This window comes from Elephantulus edwardii, unplaced genomic scaffold, assembly GCF_000299155.1.
Source record: "Elephantulus edwardii isolate Elephantulus edwardi_28Jun2011 unplaced genomic scaffold, EleEdw1.0 scaffold00020, whole genome shotgun sequence".
Classification (NCBI taxonomy): Eukaryota; Metazoa; Chordata; class Mammalia; order Macroscelidea; family Macroscelididae; genus Elephantulus; species Elephantulus edwardii.
Genome location: NW_006399770.1, coordinates 9,577,502 through 9,596,191, shown reverse-complemented (window position 1 = coordinate 9,596,191; position 18,690 = coordinate 9,577,502). Strand labels below are relative to the sequence as shown.

At 35.5% G+C, this 18,690-nt stretch overlaps 1 protein-coding gene across 1 annotated transcript in view; it reads left to right on the top strand.

Moving 5' to 3' along the window:
• The window catches only part of DPYD (dihydropyrimidine dehydrogenase), a 1,462,963-nt gene that overhangs the window by 366,924 nt on the left and 1,077,349 nt on the right, over positions 1-18,690 (top strand). The window contains exon 5 of the mRNA XM_006882430.1: positions 17,512-17,673. Within this exon, the coding sequence (XP_006882492.1) occupies positions 17,512-17,673 (162 nt within the window). The remainder of the gene's footprint in view (positions 1-17,511; positions 17,674-18,690) is intronic.

Below are 18,690 nucleotides of genomic sequence, written 5' to 3'. Positions count from 1 at the left end.
TAATATTATTTCTTTCAAAAATATTTCTTTCTCAAGTTATTTAAAAATTAAAACACACCCATATCTAACACAACAGAACACTTTGTATTTTTACTCTGATTCTACTATCCAAAGTTTCTGTGAATCTGTGTTTACTATCTGGGGCAATTATGTCTCTACTTTTAGTTCCTTGTTTCCTCACATGTTTATTGCTATTCAGTGTGGGGTTTCTGTAAGCTCTGTCTGTGGAAATTCCGGGAGGATTATGATTAATATACGTTTCTAAGAGTTTTACCTTCCTTAGTCCTCTGAGAATACCTTACACTAAATCCTTGACTTGATGTTTCTAAGTCATTCAATTTGTGGAAATATAAACCAGAGACAAATTCCAAGACTGGATTATTATTAAGTTACTGAGGAGATGCCACCATCCTCCTCTGCTAAATGCTGAAGTTTAATACCACAGGTTTCTTTGAAGTTCCATATGTAAACTGGAGAATCTAGTTTTAGAAGTTAAATAGGATTTATTTTATCTTTCTGTTGATATATATGTATGCTTTTCTAACTGTAAGGGTGAGTCTTATATCTAATTCAAATGTTAGATGAGACTTGAATTTTTTCTAAACTCTGTTCTCAGAGTTTATGAAAATGGAAACCTATATACTTATATTTGGATTAGTAAATGTCTTTAAAATGAGCCTGCTTCTTTAATGTACTACTTTAGATACGTCAGATTCTGGATGCATTTAAGATGACTTTAAAATGAAAATAATTTGCCTGTAATTTCATGTTAAATTTTAATAATGGGAGCCACACATAAAATAAATATCTCAGTCACACAAAGACAAATTCTTCATAAGACCGCTATTATACAATAGAATTGACATGGTGGAGGGTGCTAAAATGAAAAAAGTGGATAAAGAATTAACACTGCTCTGGATTAGATGAAGGAAAGTACTAACTGAAAGAAATGTGTAATTAGATATTATATGTATGGCAATTAGCAATCTGGAACAAAATGTGCATTACAGAGTCAGTGGGGGAGAGGGAAGGGAGGAAAGAAGAGGAGGAAAATGCATGTCAAGGAATAAATGACAACCCAACATTTCTGTTTACTTTTATTAAAATCAGAGTAAAACCAAATGGAGAAGAGATAGAAGTTGTTGACAATTTCAACTTGCTCAGCTCTACAGTCAACACTCTTGGCACCAGCAGACAGGAAAGCAAAAGACTAATTGCATTGGAGAAGTCAGCTGTCAGGGACCTCTCCAGATGGCTAAGGAGCAATGATACTGGTCTGGAGACTAAGGTGTGCCAGATCCAGGCCATGGTCTTTGCAATTACATGCTATTTATCAGAGAGCTGGATAATGACTAGGGTGACAGAAGAAGAATTGATGCCTTTGAGTTGTGCTGGTGAAGAATTTTGAACATACCATGGACTGCTAAGAGAACAAATAGTCTGTCCTGAAGAGTTGAAACCAAGTTTCTCCTTGGAGGCAAGGATTTTGAAGCTCCATCTCACATACTTTGGGCATGTCTCCAGCAGGGACCAATTCTCGGAGAAGGACATCATGCTTGGAAAGGTACAGGGACAGCTTGGGGAAGGAAGACCTTGGGTGAGACAGATTGACACGATAACTGGGTCAAGGAGAGTAGTTGTGTGAGAGTCAGTGAGACTGGCTCAGGACAGGGCAGACTTTAGAGGTGTTGTACTTAGGGTCACTATGAGCTGATGGTACTATATAACAACAACTAATCTATATTTATTGAAACAATATTTATAGGCAAATATTAAAATATTAATTAATACTTTGAAAGGTGAAAACTGTGCTTTGATATCTCTGAGTCAAATATTTTTCAATCACTAACAACTGTTAAGAGAGCTCTCATGGTCTAGGGGCAAAAGTGTGTGTTCCCAAATCTAAGGCACACAACTGGAGCTTGTTGGCTGGAGAAAGATAAGCAATTGACTGTAAAAACTCTAGAGGACCAATTATGAATTGGTTGCAATTTGATGATACATAACAACATCAACCTGTATGCAGAACAGATTATCGGAGAGGCTGGGCTCTATGAGGAGAAGTGTGGCATCAGGATTGGTGGAAGATCTATTAACAATCTGCGTAATGCAGATGACACAACCCTGCTTGCTGAAACTGAGGAGGACCTGAAGCGCCTGCTGCAGAGTGTCAAGGACTGCAGCCTTCAGTATGGATTGAGGCTCAATGACAAGAAGACAAAGATTCTCACCGCTGGACCAACTGGCAGCATCAGGATGAATGGTGAAGAGATTGAGATTGTTAACAACTTTAGTCTTCTTGGCTCCACGGTGAACAATCTTGGCACCAGTAGCCAGGAAATAAAAAAACGTATTGTGATGGGAAAGTCCGCTGTTAGGGACCTCTCCAGGATACTGAAGAGCAATGGTGTCACTCTGGAGACTAAGGTGCATCTGATACAGGACATGGTCTTCTCAATCACTTGTTATGCATCAGAGAGGTGGACAATGACTAGGAAGGATAGAAGGAGAATTGATGCCTTTGAGCTGTGGTGCTGGAGAAGATTATTGAGGGTACCATGAACTGCTAGGAAAACAAATAGATTCATCCCTGAAAGGGTTAAACCGGGCAGCTCCTTAGAGGTAAGGATTCTGGGGCTTCATCTGATATACTTTGGACATGTTGTAAGAAGGGAGAGGTCCTTGGAGAGGGTCATCATGCTTGGGAGGGTGGAAGGATGGTGCAAGAGGGGAAGACCCTCTATGAGGTGCATTGATTCAGTGACTGGGGTAATTGGGATGGGTGTGTCAGAGGCAGTGTGATTGGCACACAATAGAGCAGGGTTTAGGGCTGTTGTAAATAGAGTTGCTATGAGTCACAAGTGACTCGATGGCACATAACAACAACAGCAACATCATAAATTAGTATAATTTTTAAAATTTAAAAAATTTGTTAGTAAATAATGTATTGACTTTTAGTCAGCTCTGACTCATAGTCCCTCTCCATCAGATTTTAGAGCTGTTAAACTTTTTGGAATAAAACTGTCCATTTTTCTGCTGCGTTTTGACTGTGGATTCAAATTGTGGACATTTTTGTTAGCAGCCAGACATTTTATAGACTGTCTTATACAATAGTCATTAAGAATGCATTTCAGAGGCACTAACCTTCTAAATACTGAAATAAAGATAAGAATTAATTAGGAATTCTAGAAGAGAGAAGAAATAAACATTACACCTACTGAAATACTATTTGAAACATTTTTATGGCATGTGCTAACAAATTTCTTAATAAAAAATCTTTTGACAGCTATGTCTGACAGACTCTTGATTATTACACCTGATGTGGACAAAAGTTAAAAAGTTTCAATGAAGAAGAAAGAAAAGTTAAGAATAACTATATTTAATATGCTAAACATTTGTTTTTACTGTTTTCTTAAAACAAGTAGAAATAAAAAAATAAGATATCAGTTTCTGAAGGGAAAAATGTGCAACAATGAATGAATGGAAATCTAAAATCTCTGTAAATGTTCATTAAAATTAATAATAAAAAAGCCCCTATGTTATATTATGTTTTCTTTATACTATGGTATATTATGAAAATATTTTTTAAAATCTCATATCACCGTATTTATCAACCTACAGTGGCATCTCTGCTAAGTAAAAATAAGAACAAGTTACATAATGATATGAATAGAATTTAGAAAAAGATAACACACACATTTATATGCTAAAAATTAAAAAATGTTATTGAAAAGCTTATTTTAATTATTATTATTATTATTATTATAATCATAATTACTATAATTAAGATTATAGGTGATATGGGAATAGACAAATACAACCTCTATTAAGTTCACAAAGGAGAACAGGCTCCATCAGCCACATCCAGAGTACCAAACCATTTCCCGTAAGGTCAGATATCATCTCCATGCTCTTGCGCCTACTTGTACTAAATCCAACACCAACCATACTTCTCTGCCACTGAGTCTGAAATCTAGTGCAGTGGCCATGAGTTCTCACAGAACCATACTCATGGTTATGGGGTTTATTAAGCAAATTAACAGTTACACTTTAGGTTGACAGAGTAGAGTCTCTTAAGCTTGACAGCTTCTCAAATGTGGTCAGAGGACCTTTAAAATTCAATCTCATGGTTTATGTCAGTGTTACCAAATCCTTTTAGTCTTTCCCATTTTGGCATCTCCCTCAATCCTTCAGCAAGCTTGGGCAAAGGCCCTTACCTCTGTCTCCATGAGGCAACAGTCCCAAGTCAGTATTTTTATTCTCTGCACGGCCTTCTACTGCTCTTTATGTAGTTAGCAGTCTCATCTGCTAAACTTGCTCAGTTTAAACGTGGTGAGATGAAGAAAAATGACCAATCCCATAATGATTGAGCAATTTCCTCCCATGTGATTACTGCCTCTGAAAACCCAATTGAGGGTCAGCTATGGGTAGGTTCCAACTCAGTGGCACATAATAAGATACATAACTTTTATTAAATTTTCACGCTGTCAGATGTAGTCAGGTGTCGAAAGTTAAAGCTGATGACTAAGAAATCATGTTGAACAATAAATTCATGACACTATTATTATCATTTCCTCAGTTTGTCTGAGGTTGTGCACCTGTGAAGGCCGATACCTTTTTACCTATTTTAGTATTATCTTTATATAATTAACATGTATTGTTTTGTAATAGAATAAATTTCAATATTAAAATAATACTGTAGTAGTTGTTGTTGCGATGTAGTGTCAAGTCCTGAGAAAAGACCCAAAGTGAGTGAGCACCACTGATTAATCTGATTCATCAGTAGAAGGCTGAATCACTCCTGGTTGAATACTCAACTTCTTGGCTCTATTAACAGCTTAAGCTTGATAGATAACACAGGGCCTGATAGTGTTGTTATTGTTTGCTATCAAGTTGTTACCAAAGAATAACTGACATTCCAGGGGTTTTCAGAGGCAGTAAACAGCACAGAAGGAGATTCCCCATCTTTCTGCCACAGGGCAACTGGCAGATTTGAACCATGTGCTTTTGGAATTGCAATGCAGTTTCTTAATAGTAAGCTACCAAAGCTGGCTCTAGTCTGATATTTTACTTTTGTGTAAAGAGTGAATGGTTCAGCTAGTTCTCCTTAATCAACACTCTTGGTACCAGCAGCCAGGAAATAAAAAGGGCTCTGTCAGTCTCTCCAAAGTACTGAAGAGCAATGATGTCAGTCTGGAGACTCAGGTGCGCCTGATCCAGGTGATGGTCTTTGCAATTACTTACTATGAGTCAGAAAGCTGGACAATGACTAGGGATGAGAGTGGTAGTGAGAGGTGATGTCTTTGAGCTGTGGTGCTGTACAAGAGTACTGAATATACCATGGACTGCTAGGAGAGCAAATAAGTTCGTCCTGGAGAAAGTGAAATCAGGCTGCTCCTTGGAGGCAAGGATTCTGAAGCTTCTTCTGACATACTCTGGACATGTTGCAAGGCGGGATCAGTTCTTGGAGAGGGATATAATGCTTGGGAGGGTGGAAACAGCTCAAGAGAGGAAGACCCTCGATGAGATGGATTGATTCAGTCGCTGGGGTAGTGGGGATAGGTGTGTCGGAAATACGTATCTGCAAGCGATAGAGCAGGGTCTTAGGGCTGTTATACATAAGGTTGAAATAAGTCGCAGGGGACTTAATGGCACATAACAAAAACAATGGCCTGCTTGTGGATAACACTTCCGTATTTGTTTGTTGAATAATGTTGGTGATTTTTTTTCTATCCTGACATGCTATCTTTAATAGTGTACTTTATTCCATATTTAAGTTTATTTTTACTCCTTCAATTCATCCTGTTAATCTGTTCACAAATGACATGACCAAGCTGTTTTAATTACTAAGCTTTGTAATATTTTTTTTACTATTAATTAAGCTAAGTCCCTTGTTATTACTTTATTTCTTGAATATCTTTATTTTGCTTACACGTAAAATAAGTTTTTAAGGGAAAAAAGGTTCTACAACATAAGTATTGAATATTGTATTCACATTAAGAAGCCCTGGTGGAATATTGGTTAAAAAAATTTAAATTATTAATGAAAACATATGCACACCTTTCCTAACTCGTTTTTCTATTTATATATACCTCTAAGCTAAATATTGCAAGATTCAGACCTTCATTTTTATATAAAACTTCTTAGTATTGAATCTGACAAAAGATAAGACACTGCTTTTACTAATGATAATGGATAATATATTATTTTTAAAATGTCACATTTTATTTCATACATTGTGTTGAAAATGATAGGTGGATGCTATCTATTGAATCATATATATATATATATGTGTGGGGGGGGTATAAATTTTATGTTGATTTACTTACAAATCTCATATACATTGTTTTTAGCACTGGATCTTTCCCTCTTCCTTTACCCACCCCTCCCTCCACCCATCAAATTGTGCAACATTATAATTAACTGCCCACCACAACTCCCCCTGCCCATCCTCACCCCTCTGCTCCTTGGATCTTCATACTCGTTTTACAATAATGGTCTTATACAGTATTTGTCTTTATGGACTGAGTTAGTTCACTTAGCATGATTGTCTTCAGTTCCTCCCAAGTTAGATAGTGATTTACAAAAATCATTGCTCCTGCGTGCTGTATAGAATTCCATTATGTGACTATACCATAATTTCTCAATCCATTCCATTGTGGTTGACGTGGTTGTTTCCATGTTCTTGAGATGATGAATAATGCTATGAACAAAAATTTAGTTTTTAAAATTTTCTATAACTCAGATAGTTGTTGGTCAATTTACTGAAATGCAAGAGTAAGTACAATCTAAAAAAGAGTATTGTTGTTACTTGCCAGCAAGTCAGTTCCTACTCCCATATCTCATTGGAATTAATAGTAACAGAAGAGGACACTGTCTCCTATCTAGTCCTGTGCCATCCTCAATCATTGCTGTGTGTGAATGTTCAAAGTAATATAATGAAGAAAGAAAAAGTTTTAATTAAGTATTCTAAAGGTTCAATAATATGTGATTTCAATATATATATTTACATATATATGTAAATTCATCTGGAACTACAGTTTCTAGACATTTCAAAATATTAGTAATCTTTTTTGAAGGTTATAATTAAAACTTATTGATATATATCTCTAATGATGTAAATCCCTAATATAACAGAACCTAGAATATAAGGGAATTTTGTAGGGATACTCTTGAAATGCTGCATGGTTATGTAACCTTTCCTACATTTCCTGGCCCCTTGACTGAATTCTTGTTGAGTGCACTTTTCCCCATCTATCACACCGCGCTGTCCCTATGAATATTGTCTGGATGTTCTGAGTCATTACTAAAATAAAAGTGCTAAATAAGTAACACTTTTTGCTATCATGATAGATTTTTTAAAGTGTTGTTAACATTTTAAATAGTGAGATAAAATTGTTACAGTATTCTTACGGAAATTTGGTTTTAGTTGTATCAAGCTACTTGGCAAAATTGAAGAATTTTAAGTAAGTTATTACAATCAATACTAATTATAATTTTGAAAGTAGTAATGAGTTTACAATAATGTACTTGGATGGAGACTCTTTGGAGAGGTCTTTTTGTACCCGCTGAAGGGATGACTGACAGCCAGTTTCATAGCCCAAAATATAACAGCACACTAGAGCAGACACCGTGACACCCTGTCAATGAAGGAGTCACCCATATCCTTGTCAATGAACAGCAAGCCCTCACAAAGTAGTCTATGTTTTTCATATAATAAAATAAGAATGTGAAATCATATTCCATCTCTAACAACATTAAAACAAAGATTAAGAGGAAATCCTGCTTAATGTAATGATAATTTTGTATGTTGTTGTTGTTGTTGTTGTTATGTGTTGTTCAGTCAATTACGACGCATAGTGACCCTACATACAAGAGCCTTAAACTCTGCTCTATCCTGTGCAAACATTATTGTCTCTGACACACCTATTCCCATTTCCCCAAACACCGAATCGATCCATTTCATCGAGAGTCATCCTCTCTTGCCCTGTCCCTCCACCCTCCAGACATGATGTCTCTGTCCAAGGCCTGATCCCTCCTTGCAACATAACCAAAATATGTCAGAAGAAGCCACATTATCCTTGCCTCAAAGGAGCAGCCCAGTTTCATACTCTCCAAGATGAACCTGTTTATTGTCCTAGCAGTTCATGGTATATTCAACACTTCTCCAGCACCACAGCTCAAAGGCATCAATTCTTTTTCTGTCATCCCTAGTTACTGTCCAGCTCTCTGATACACAGCACACAATTGCAAAGACTATGGCTTGGATCAGGCACAACTTAGTCTCCAGCCTCACATTGTTGCTTCTCAGTACTCTGAAGAGGTCCCCGAAAGCTGACTTTTCCAAAGCAGTTCATCTCCTGATTTCCTGGCTGCTGCTACAGAGAGAGAGAATTGATTGTGGAGCCAAGCAAACTAAAACTGTTAACAATCTTGATCTCTTCACCATCCATAATAATGCTGCCAATCAGCCCAGTGGTGAGAATCTTTGTTTTCTTGATGTTGAGCTTCAATCCATATTGAAGACTGCAGTCCTTGACCTTCTACAGCAAGAAATTCAGGCCCTCCTCAGAGTTATGTTATCTGCATAACTTAGGCTGTTGATAAATCTTCCTCTAATCCTGATGCCACATTCCTCCTCATGCTGCCCAGAGTCCTGGATGATCTGTTCTCCATGTAGATTGAAAAGGTCTGGAGATAGAATACATCCCTGGCAGACACTCTTCCTGATTTTGAACCAGGCAGTGTCTTCTTCCTCTGTTTTGACAACTGCCTCTTGGTTCAAGCATAGGTTTCACATAAGCACAATCAACTGTTCTGGGATTCCATTCTTCTCAGAGTCAGCACCACTTGTGATCCACACAGTCAAAAGCCTTGCATAGTTAATGAAACACATATAGACATTCCTCTGGTACTCTCTGCTTTGAGCCAAGATCCATCTAATACTAATTATAAGATACCAAGTACCATGGCCTCTTCTAAACCCAGCCTGCATATGGGGCAATTCTCTGTTGACGTGTTGCTTCAGTCATTTTTGGATAATTTTCAGCAGAATCTCGCTTGCTTGTGATAGAAGATGTTAAAAGAAATAGTAGCTGACTTTGTTGTTTTTGGTTTTTGGTGTTTTCTTTTGTTTTTTTTTTAGTGTGGATATTTGGACTCGGATTATTTAAGCTATTTCTCACTTGCATTTTATAAATTTACACTGACTGTTTTTGAAATTGAGAATATTAGATTATTTTTAAGTAGGCTTACTGTGTGATCTTTAAACCTTTATTCCCCAAAGTATAAATATGAAAAGGAACAAGCTTCAGTCTTATCTCTTGTCAAATATTCATAACTAGCCAACTTTAAATTAGATCAGAGATAATAAAGTTATCATTTGTAAGTAACGTAATGTTACACTGTTGTTTTGTGCTGTTGAGTTTGAGCTGACCCTCCAGTGGGTTTTCATAGGCAGTTAGGAGATTGCCCCGTTGTTTTCCGACAGAGCAGCTGGTGGCCTCAAACTGCTTGTCACCAGGATTGCAGCCCAGCTACTTGCCCCCAGGCGATTTAACATAACAACCTTTAAAAGAAGTTCAGAAATCTAGATACTAAACTTCTATTGCAAACTTCTAGATGCCCAGGGACATTTTACATTATCGTATTATGTATTGTTTGCACTTGTGCATGGATATGTGGGTATGTATAAAAAAATACCTTTAGTCTATACTTTCTCTTAATTTAAAAGGCACAAAACTTAGTTGGGACCAAAAAAAATAAAAACGATAACAAAAAAACCCTAAAAAACAACTTAGTTGGGATAAAAAAAAAATCAAACTTAGTTGGGACATAGGAATAAAAATCTGACTGAAAAAGAAAATTGTAATATTATAGTAAATACTGAAAAGGATTTCAGCATTCTTAAGGAGCTTATAAATGAAAAGCTTTTTAATGTTAAGCTTACCTGATCTCTCAGTAGTTTCTCCAATTAAAATACTCTTCTGTGACTTTAATATAAAGAATAGTTGAAAATTACACTAGTGGAATTTTACTTTCCATGCCACTTTTTGTAATCTATAAGTTCAATTTCTATAAGGATGGAAGTTCTGTTCTTTAAGCACAATAGTATAGAAGTAGCAATTCTGATTTAAAAAAAAATATATACCTGATGTGTACTAAAAAGACTTTTGCATAGTAAAACCCAAGCCAAATAGACTAGCAGACAAACAGAATTCCCCAACCCCTGCAATAAAATAATTTACAACATACCATACCCTCCATATAGGATATGAGGCCTCAAATCATAATGGGCAAAGGCTACACATCTTCCAGATATTTTTTTGTAGATTCCTTTTAGTTAACAGTGCAAGACTTAACTTCTTAAGCCACCATGGTTATAAGTTGTTAAGTTCACATAGATCTTTATTTCATTAACTATGCAAAGGCATTTGACTGTATGGATCACAACAAATTGTGGCTAACCTTGAGGAGAATAGAAATCCCAGAACACTTTTTTGTGCGTATGTGAAAACTATACTTGGACCAGGAGGCAGTTGTTAGAATAAAGCAAAGAAACACAGCATGGTTCAAAATCAGAAAATAAGTGTATCAGGGATGTGTACTGTCTCCATACCTTTTTAATTTGTATGCAAAGGAATATATGAGGAGGAATGTGGCATCAAGATTGGAGGAAGATTCATCAGCCACCTGCCTTATGCAGATTACATGATCTTACTTGCTAAAAACTGAGGAAAGCCTGAAGCTTCAGAGGATCAAGGACTATAGTTTGCAAAATGAACTGAAGCTCAGCATAAAGAAAACAAAGATTCTCACCACTGGGCCAACTGGAAGAATAGTAGTTGAAGAAGTGATTGAAATTTTTAACAATTTTACCTAATTTGGCTTTACAAGTAACACTCTTGACACTAGTAGTCAGAAAATCAAAAGCTGAATTGCATTAGGGAAATCTGTTGTGAGGGACCTCTCCGGAGTGCTGAAGAGCAAGGATGTCAGTTTAGAGACTAAGGTACACCAGATATAAGCTATTGTCTTCCCAATTACTTGCTATGCATCAGAGAGCTGGAAAATGACCAAGGGTGATAGAAGAAGAGTTGATGCCTTTGAATTGTAGTTCTGGAAAAGAATATTGAACATACCATGGGCTGCCAAAAGAAGTAGCAGGTCTGTCCTAAAAAGGGTGAAAACAAGCTGCTCCTTTGAGGCAAGGGTTTTGAGACTTCATCTCACATTCTCTGGTCAATTAGCCAGGGTGTACCAGTCTTTGAAGAAGGACATCGTTTTTGAGGATGGTCCTCTTTTTCTCTGACCTTTCCCAGCATGAGGCTTTCCAAAGGCTGACCTCTATTGACAGTATGATCAAAGTAAATGTGACAAAGTTTCACCATTCTTGCTGCTATGGAGCACCCTGCTTGTCCTTGCTTTGTAACAATTTATATGTTCTTTTGGCTTCCATGATATATTCAGTACTCCAACACCACAGTTAAAAGACATCAATTCTTACTCTGCCATCTTTATTCACTGTCTAACTTCAAGATGCATGGGGTGTTATTAAAAATAACGTGCCTTGGATCAGGTGCTCCTTAGTCTTTAAACTGACATTGTTGCTCTTTAACATTGAATTTTTTGACAGTAGGTTTTCTGACTGCAATACGTCTTTACATATAGTATGTAATAAAGCTTGCTGGAGGGTTGGTTAGTTGCAATTCAGTGGCCGTGAGCTATGGATTAAGTATTAAATAAGTTTAACTATATTTTAATATACACTAAATTATTTTCTCTGATTCATGAAAACTTAAACTCTTATTCTATTTCTAAATGGGAGTTTTGTTTAATAGGCTTCAAAATATAAAATCTTTGTAAGAAGAGTAAGTCCAAGGAAGGTGGATGGAGGCTTAATAATTATTGAATTCAATCTATTTTATACTAAATACACACACACACACACACACACATTTATGCTACATAGTATTCCATATTCACATCTTATCTGTACTACATTTAAAAATACTTATTGTAAATATAAATAATGAAAAGGAATCATGACCTGCATTTCCCAGATGAAAAATTTGAAGCTAAGAATCATTACATATTACATTTTCTCTCATTCCTCTTGTGTATGATTCAGATTTAGGAGTTTGACTCCAAAGCTCTGTCTGTGCACACGTGTGCATTTTCTAGTTTAGCATCTCAGAATCAAATAAAATAAATATTTTGTAACCATCTATGTTTAAATGAAACTCTTGTTGCATGTTAGGTAGTTGCAGCCAACTCATAAGTGACCCTCCAACATGTTTTCAGAGGAAGTTAATTGCACCAGCGGAAATAACCCATTCTTCTTTGGAGCATCTGGTGGATTTGAACCATATTTCTTTGGGATTGTAATACAACTTCTTAACAGTAGACCACCTAATTAAGCTAAATTAATAAATGTAATCACTGTAAAACTTAAAACTTCTTTTTTTCACCTGGAGGATCTTTCAAAAGAAATGTTGTCCCAATTTGTTTCTGCAATAATTAGAGTTGGAACTTTTGCGTATTCTGTTCATAAATTATCCTCAGTCTATTTTATTAAGTATCTGAAGCCCTTTATGTGTTTATTAAGAGATGATAGCATTTCACTGAAGAAATATTCCTTATGCCCATATTTTCGCTCTGTCTATGGCATTTCATAATGTCTAAGGCATTTTCTCTTCAGTTAGTGTACATAAGTACCCTTACCATTACAGAGCTCAATCCAGAAATATATGTGATGTTAATTTACCCTTCTCACACACATAAACTAGTTGAAGTTTAGCCCAAGTATTTTTTTTTAAATGCAACAGATTGGAGTTTATCTTGGAAGGGTGCTTCCATCTGTGAAAACTGTCATTGGAAGAAGGAAGAACACTTTAAAATAAATCCACCAGCTGTATTGATAATCTTCTAGTGATATGAAGGCCTGCATATGATAGGACTATTTGTTAAATTAGTTATACCATATGACAGGATGGCTGGCTTGCAAGTGTTTCATGTTTCTTGATAACGACTTTCAAAAGCATTAAGTTGCAGAGGAATGACACTAATGCAGTTTGAAGCTGTAAACTTAAAATAAAAGGCAGAGAAAAAAGTTAAAGTTATTTAAAAATATATTAACTTACTCAAATAGCGCATGCTGTGCATAAGAACTTGGTAAAATATTTCACTGATGAACAGAAAATTTAATACCTCAGGAAAGTAGGTAAGTGGATGGGGTGATCAGTTATGGTCTGCACTTTTGTTTTTGTCTGAAAGCCAGCAAACATCTTTTTTGTTATAAGAAGGGGATGCACATACTTATGCTTCGGATTAACAATTTCTGCACACCCTTCAACATCTCTACTGTTTTGTATCTCTAACATAGCCCTTTACATTTTTTCACATGTCAGAGAACTAAATTGCTTGTTACAGAAGAAATTAAACTGAAAATATTTGTCTTTTCTGAGGGACTTCTGAACTGTCTGTAAAGCAACCTTGTTAAAGTGAGAAAGCTAGAAGAACTCATAGTATTGGAGGCAAGCTTCTTGATTAGAAGGACTAAAGGTACCTTATTACTCCCTGTGAAAGAGAAAAAATTGATATATCAGAGATGTGAACTACATGTGCTGTGCTCAACAGTGTTGCATTGCTCCTTCCTGTTCTCTGGTTGCTCATTTTGAACTCTATAATAGTCTTATAAGATCAGGGAACTTGTTTTTAGGGGAACAGTGCAACTCCTGGTTGTGTATGATGCTTTCCATTTTTTGCCCCAAGCATCATGTTGTCTTCTTTATAGTATTTATCTTTCCATATTATTTTGGGAATGTTCATATTATCTATGCAATAATCTTCTGAATTATTTCCTAAATACTGGCACTATTCTATTAAAATGCATTAATGTGTTCTCATTACTTACAATCAAAGGTTTGGCAGACAAGATCTACACAATTTCATTCAAGCACACTTTTTGAATACCTTCCCTAATCAACTTTTTCTAAGTGAACAGACTCCTTAAACAAGTTGCTGAGATTCATTATGAACTTTCTTGAACATTAAGTCTCATCCTTCAAGAACGACTCATGCCACAAATGCAAATTCAGAGCTTTTGTCATTTGTGTATAAACATTTATCCATTTTTCTTTTATCATCATTTATCATGTAATCTTGAAAATCATTTCAGAACTGATTAAACTCTCCATAGTTTAAAACCTGGTGGAACAATGTTTAAAGATAAGCTACTACTTGAGGTTGGAAACTCCAACCAACTAGTGTTTTCTGGGCAGAAAAGAGCTTGGAAATTATTACCATAAAGATTACAGCCAAGGGAGTCTCATGAGAAAGTTCTATTCTCGAATACTTTATTCTAATAAAGTTTAGTTTTCTAATTTTTTAATAAGCTGGTTTATAAAAACTTGACAGCAAATTATTGGGAATGCTGTATGTATTTCCATATAAAAACAGTTCTATGGAAAGTAGATTAGACCTAAAGGTTTGACTGGAAAAAACCACAACTATATTATGGTTGAAATGTTATGAGAAATATTACAGTATTAATAAAACAAAGGCTAAAATAATTGAAAACCAAAATTCTATCTCTGCCTTTAGCTATTATACTTCTGCAATTTTGATTAGGGTTCTGAAGTTCTCCATCTGTGTAGTTCCTTCTCCAGTGGTGGCTTGGAAAATTATATGGAGTGTTTTATAAATGACTTCTGCACTGAAAATAGTCATTAATGCCAGCATGCTAATTTGAAGTTAAAATAGAATAAACATGTGACCAACTCTATATAACAATGTATTGAATTCTTAATAATGTATTTAAAAATATGTAAATTGATATTAGTGAGTGAGAATAAATACATTTTGAATGAGAGTGAGAGTGGAACCAAAATGGACCGTTTAACACTCAAGTGAGATTAACACATTGTTTTTGGAAGGACTCAACTATTTCTGAGTGGTAGGTTATTTGTCAAATGTTGATGAATACAAACATAACAATACTGGTTATCAGAGAAAGAAGTTTATCAGGCTTTAGTAAGTTTTAACATTTAAGTAGAATTCAGAATTAAGAAACTAGACTATTGTAAAAGGAAAGGATTTTTTTTTTAAATCCAGTGTGATCGAGTGTCCTAAGTTCTGAAGAAAGAAGGATTTTAATAATGGGAAACTATACAATTTTATCATGCTCCTATGAAGAAAAGAAGGAAGACCAGAAACTCAATTTCTGAAAAGCTGGACATCAGAATCCTAACTTGCTGATCAGCTAGTCAAATAGTAGTCTAGAGTAGTGACTTTAAAGGTCCGGGGACATGATATCAATTAGTAGGGTCAACTGATATTTTTTTCACGTATTTTCGTATGTAGTATCAACTGGCTGTATTCTTGTTCTTTTTCTTCTTTCTAACATTTAATACAATAAAGTAGGATAGAATTAGACTGGACTGCCAATACTTAGTTTAGTGGCATAAAGTGTTTGGGTTGGTTGGTGTCTTCTGGGTTTTTTCCCTCTTTCTGCCCATGCTTTATGTAGCACTTGAACATTAATCCACAACTGTGTAAAAAAATAATGAACATTGAGTATAAGGGTTTGCTCTGTTATTTGTCAGTTCACCATAGGTTGAAACAGACTTAACAATGATCAACAGCAGCTTGTGTTATGAACTGTGTCATGTTACAAAATCTGTTTACGTCTTAACTATATTTGCAAAGTTGTTCAATCAGCCTAGAATTAAAAAAAAAGCATGCTTAAACATAATACTTTCAAATCTGCAAATTTGAACGATATTCAATTTTATACACACACACACACACACATACGTTGCTGTTGTTGTTGTGTACCATGGAGTCAAAACTGACCCCTAGCTGACCCTCTGGAGGGTTTTCAGAGGCACTTAATCAAACAAGAGGAGATTGCCCATCCTTCTCTAGTGGAGGAGCTGGTGTCCTTGAACCATGTTCCTTTGGGATTGTGGTATAGCTTCTTGCTGCTAGGTAACCAGAGATTAATTACATAATATATATAATTTTTATATTGTTGTTATGTGCCATTGAGTCAGACCAACTCATAGCTGACACTCAAGTGGGTTTTTAGAAGCTGTAAATCATATGGGATTGCCTATCTTTCTCTCTCAAAGCAGCTGGTGGATATGAGTCACCTGCCTTTGGCTTGGAAGCACAGGTTCTTACCATTAGGCCACCAATGTTCACTATAATTTATGAGCGCACACACACACACACACACACACACACACACACGCTCACACTCTTATTTGTTTGTTTATAATTTGCATTTATTCCCAGAGCACTAATATGTCTAAATTAAAATGTATCAACGTTGAAAATATTATGAATACATTTTGCCTGTCTTGTCTTGGAAATTCAGTTTTACAAACACTCATCTTGTACCTTCATAAGCTGAAGACTAACTTCTATACAGAGACAATGAACCAAATGTTTTGCACATGGAGTTTACTGTAAGCAGGTCAATAATAAATGATACCTGTAATTAGAGTTCTGAAATAGTTTTCTGAGAATGTTATTTTAAAATGACAAAGTGTTTAAGGGATGAAAAGGAATATTCTAGGTAAAAATTGTGCATCACTGTACATTTTTTTTTAATTTTTTTTTTATTGTTGTCATTTTTTTTTAATGTGTGTACCGTCAAATTGGATCTGACTGGTACAGGAGGCGATTGATTGTTTCTTCTTCTTCAGCAGAGCATCTGGTGGATGTGAACCACACACCTCTGGGATTGCAGTGCAGTTTCCTGCCACTAGGCCACCAGAGCTTGCATCACTGTACATTTTGAGAGAAGAACATTGATTAAGCTAATTTGCTCATGTATATTTTGTGCCATTCACTATCACCCAGAAAGCTTTGTGGGCAAAGATGTGAATTCTGATAGTGACATTTTTTAGGCAGAAAAAGAATACATCTTGATCAAAACAGCACACTAGAGGTGTGCCTTAGGTGTCCTGTAACACTTAGTTGTAGAGAAAGAAGCAATGAGACAGAATCTTGTGGAAATCTTGTCCATTATTGCTTGTATGGTAAGCTTAGCCTGCTTCCACTAGAATAGTTATATGTTATAGCTAAACTTTCTAGAATTAATTAATTGTTCATATATTAATCTTAGTTGGTTTTGTGTGCTGTTGAGTTGGAACCAACCCATAGCTGACTCTCTAGCAGATTTTCAGAGGCAGTTAATCACAGAGACTGCCCATCCTTCTCCAGTGGAGCAGCTGGTGGATTCAAACTGCTGGCCTTCAGGATTGCATTAAAAGGTCTTTCCAGTAGGATGCCAGGAATCCTGTTTGTTAAGTATTATATACCGACTGCTTCATAGAGAGCTGGTCTTTCAAATGTTGATGGTTCCTGGCTACTATATATTACATCTTCTATATATCTTGAGCAATCTAACTACTTATTAGAAAGAGTAACATGTTGGTTAGAATTTGAATCTTTAAGGTACAGTGTTATATAACAACATTTTCTTTTCTTTTGTTTATGCAGAACTATTACGGAGCTGCTAAGATGATTTTTTCTGACAACCCACTTGGTTTGACATGTGGAATGGTATGTCCAACCTCTGATCTTTGTGTAGGTGGATGCAATTTATATGCTACTGAAGAGGGACCAATTAATATCGGCGGATTACAGCAATTTGCTACAGAGGTATGAATATATACTTGTGGGTGTTTTTTTTTAATTATTTTTACTTCTCTTAGAAACAAAGAATTTAAAGACATTTTAATCCTGATGCTTTGTTGCTATCCAACATTTTTAGTGTGATACACAATTTTTAAGTATTTTGTTCAACAAGCAGTATTTTATTCAGCAACTTGGCTATAAAAGTAAAATTTTATAAAGCCATATGCCAAATTAATCGCAACCTCACAAGTTTATTAAAATACGTTGACTGAAAGTTACATAAGCTAGAGAATCTAAAAACACAAGTTATTCTTTAACTTTGCATAGGAATGAAAAGACTTTTTCCTAAAATCTGCTTATTCTTATAACTTGAAATAATAAACACTCAGTATTTTCTAATTTTCTTGGAATACTAAAAGGTAAAGAATTTTCAAAAGTCCTGAAAGGAAATAATATTTCTAAACATTAAACAAATTGTTATATTTTGTGAACTGATAGATTTAAAATAGATCTGTTATTTGGATATAGATTTATAATGAAAATATTTTCTTATTTATTCCATAATCTTGTGGTTTTCACTTTTGTCAATCCTTTGTAAGTGATTGACTCCTTGGGGCACTCTTGTGTTCTCCGGAGTCTCTGATTTGGGATCAATTACCAGGTCAATTCCCAGGTATCACTTAAATGATCAGCTTATATTGAGACTATAGTAAGATTTTTTGTGATGTTAGGGGACAAGATAGCTAGAATGCTGAATGAAAATGTCTGTCAACACTAGACTTTTAGTTAATGACTCCCCTATGAGGTTTTGTCAACTAAAACACAACATATTGTTTCCTTTTAGGACCTGTCTCATAATATCCCTCAAGCTTAAATCTCACTTCGCTTTTATTAATAAATCAGAGTTATTCCCTTTCTGCCTTGTGACAGGTTAATTCTAAGGAAAGGCTCCTGGGAATGGGAAAATAGAAACAATTTGAGGTTGTGGGTAGTTGCAGTAAATTCTTGGATTTAATTTCTTTTCTTACCAAATTCAAAAGT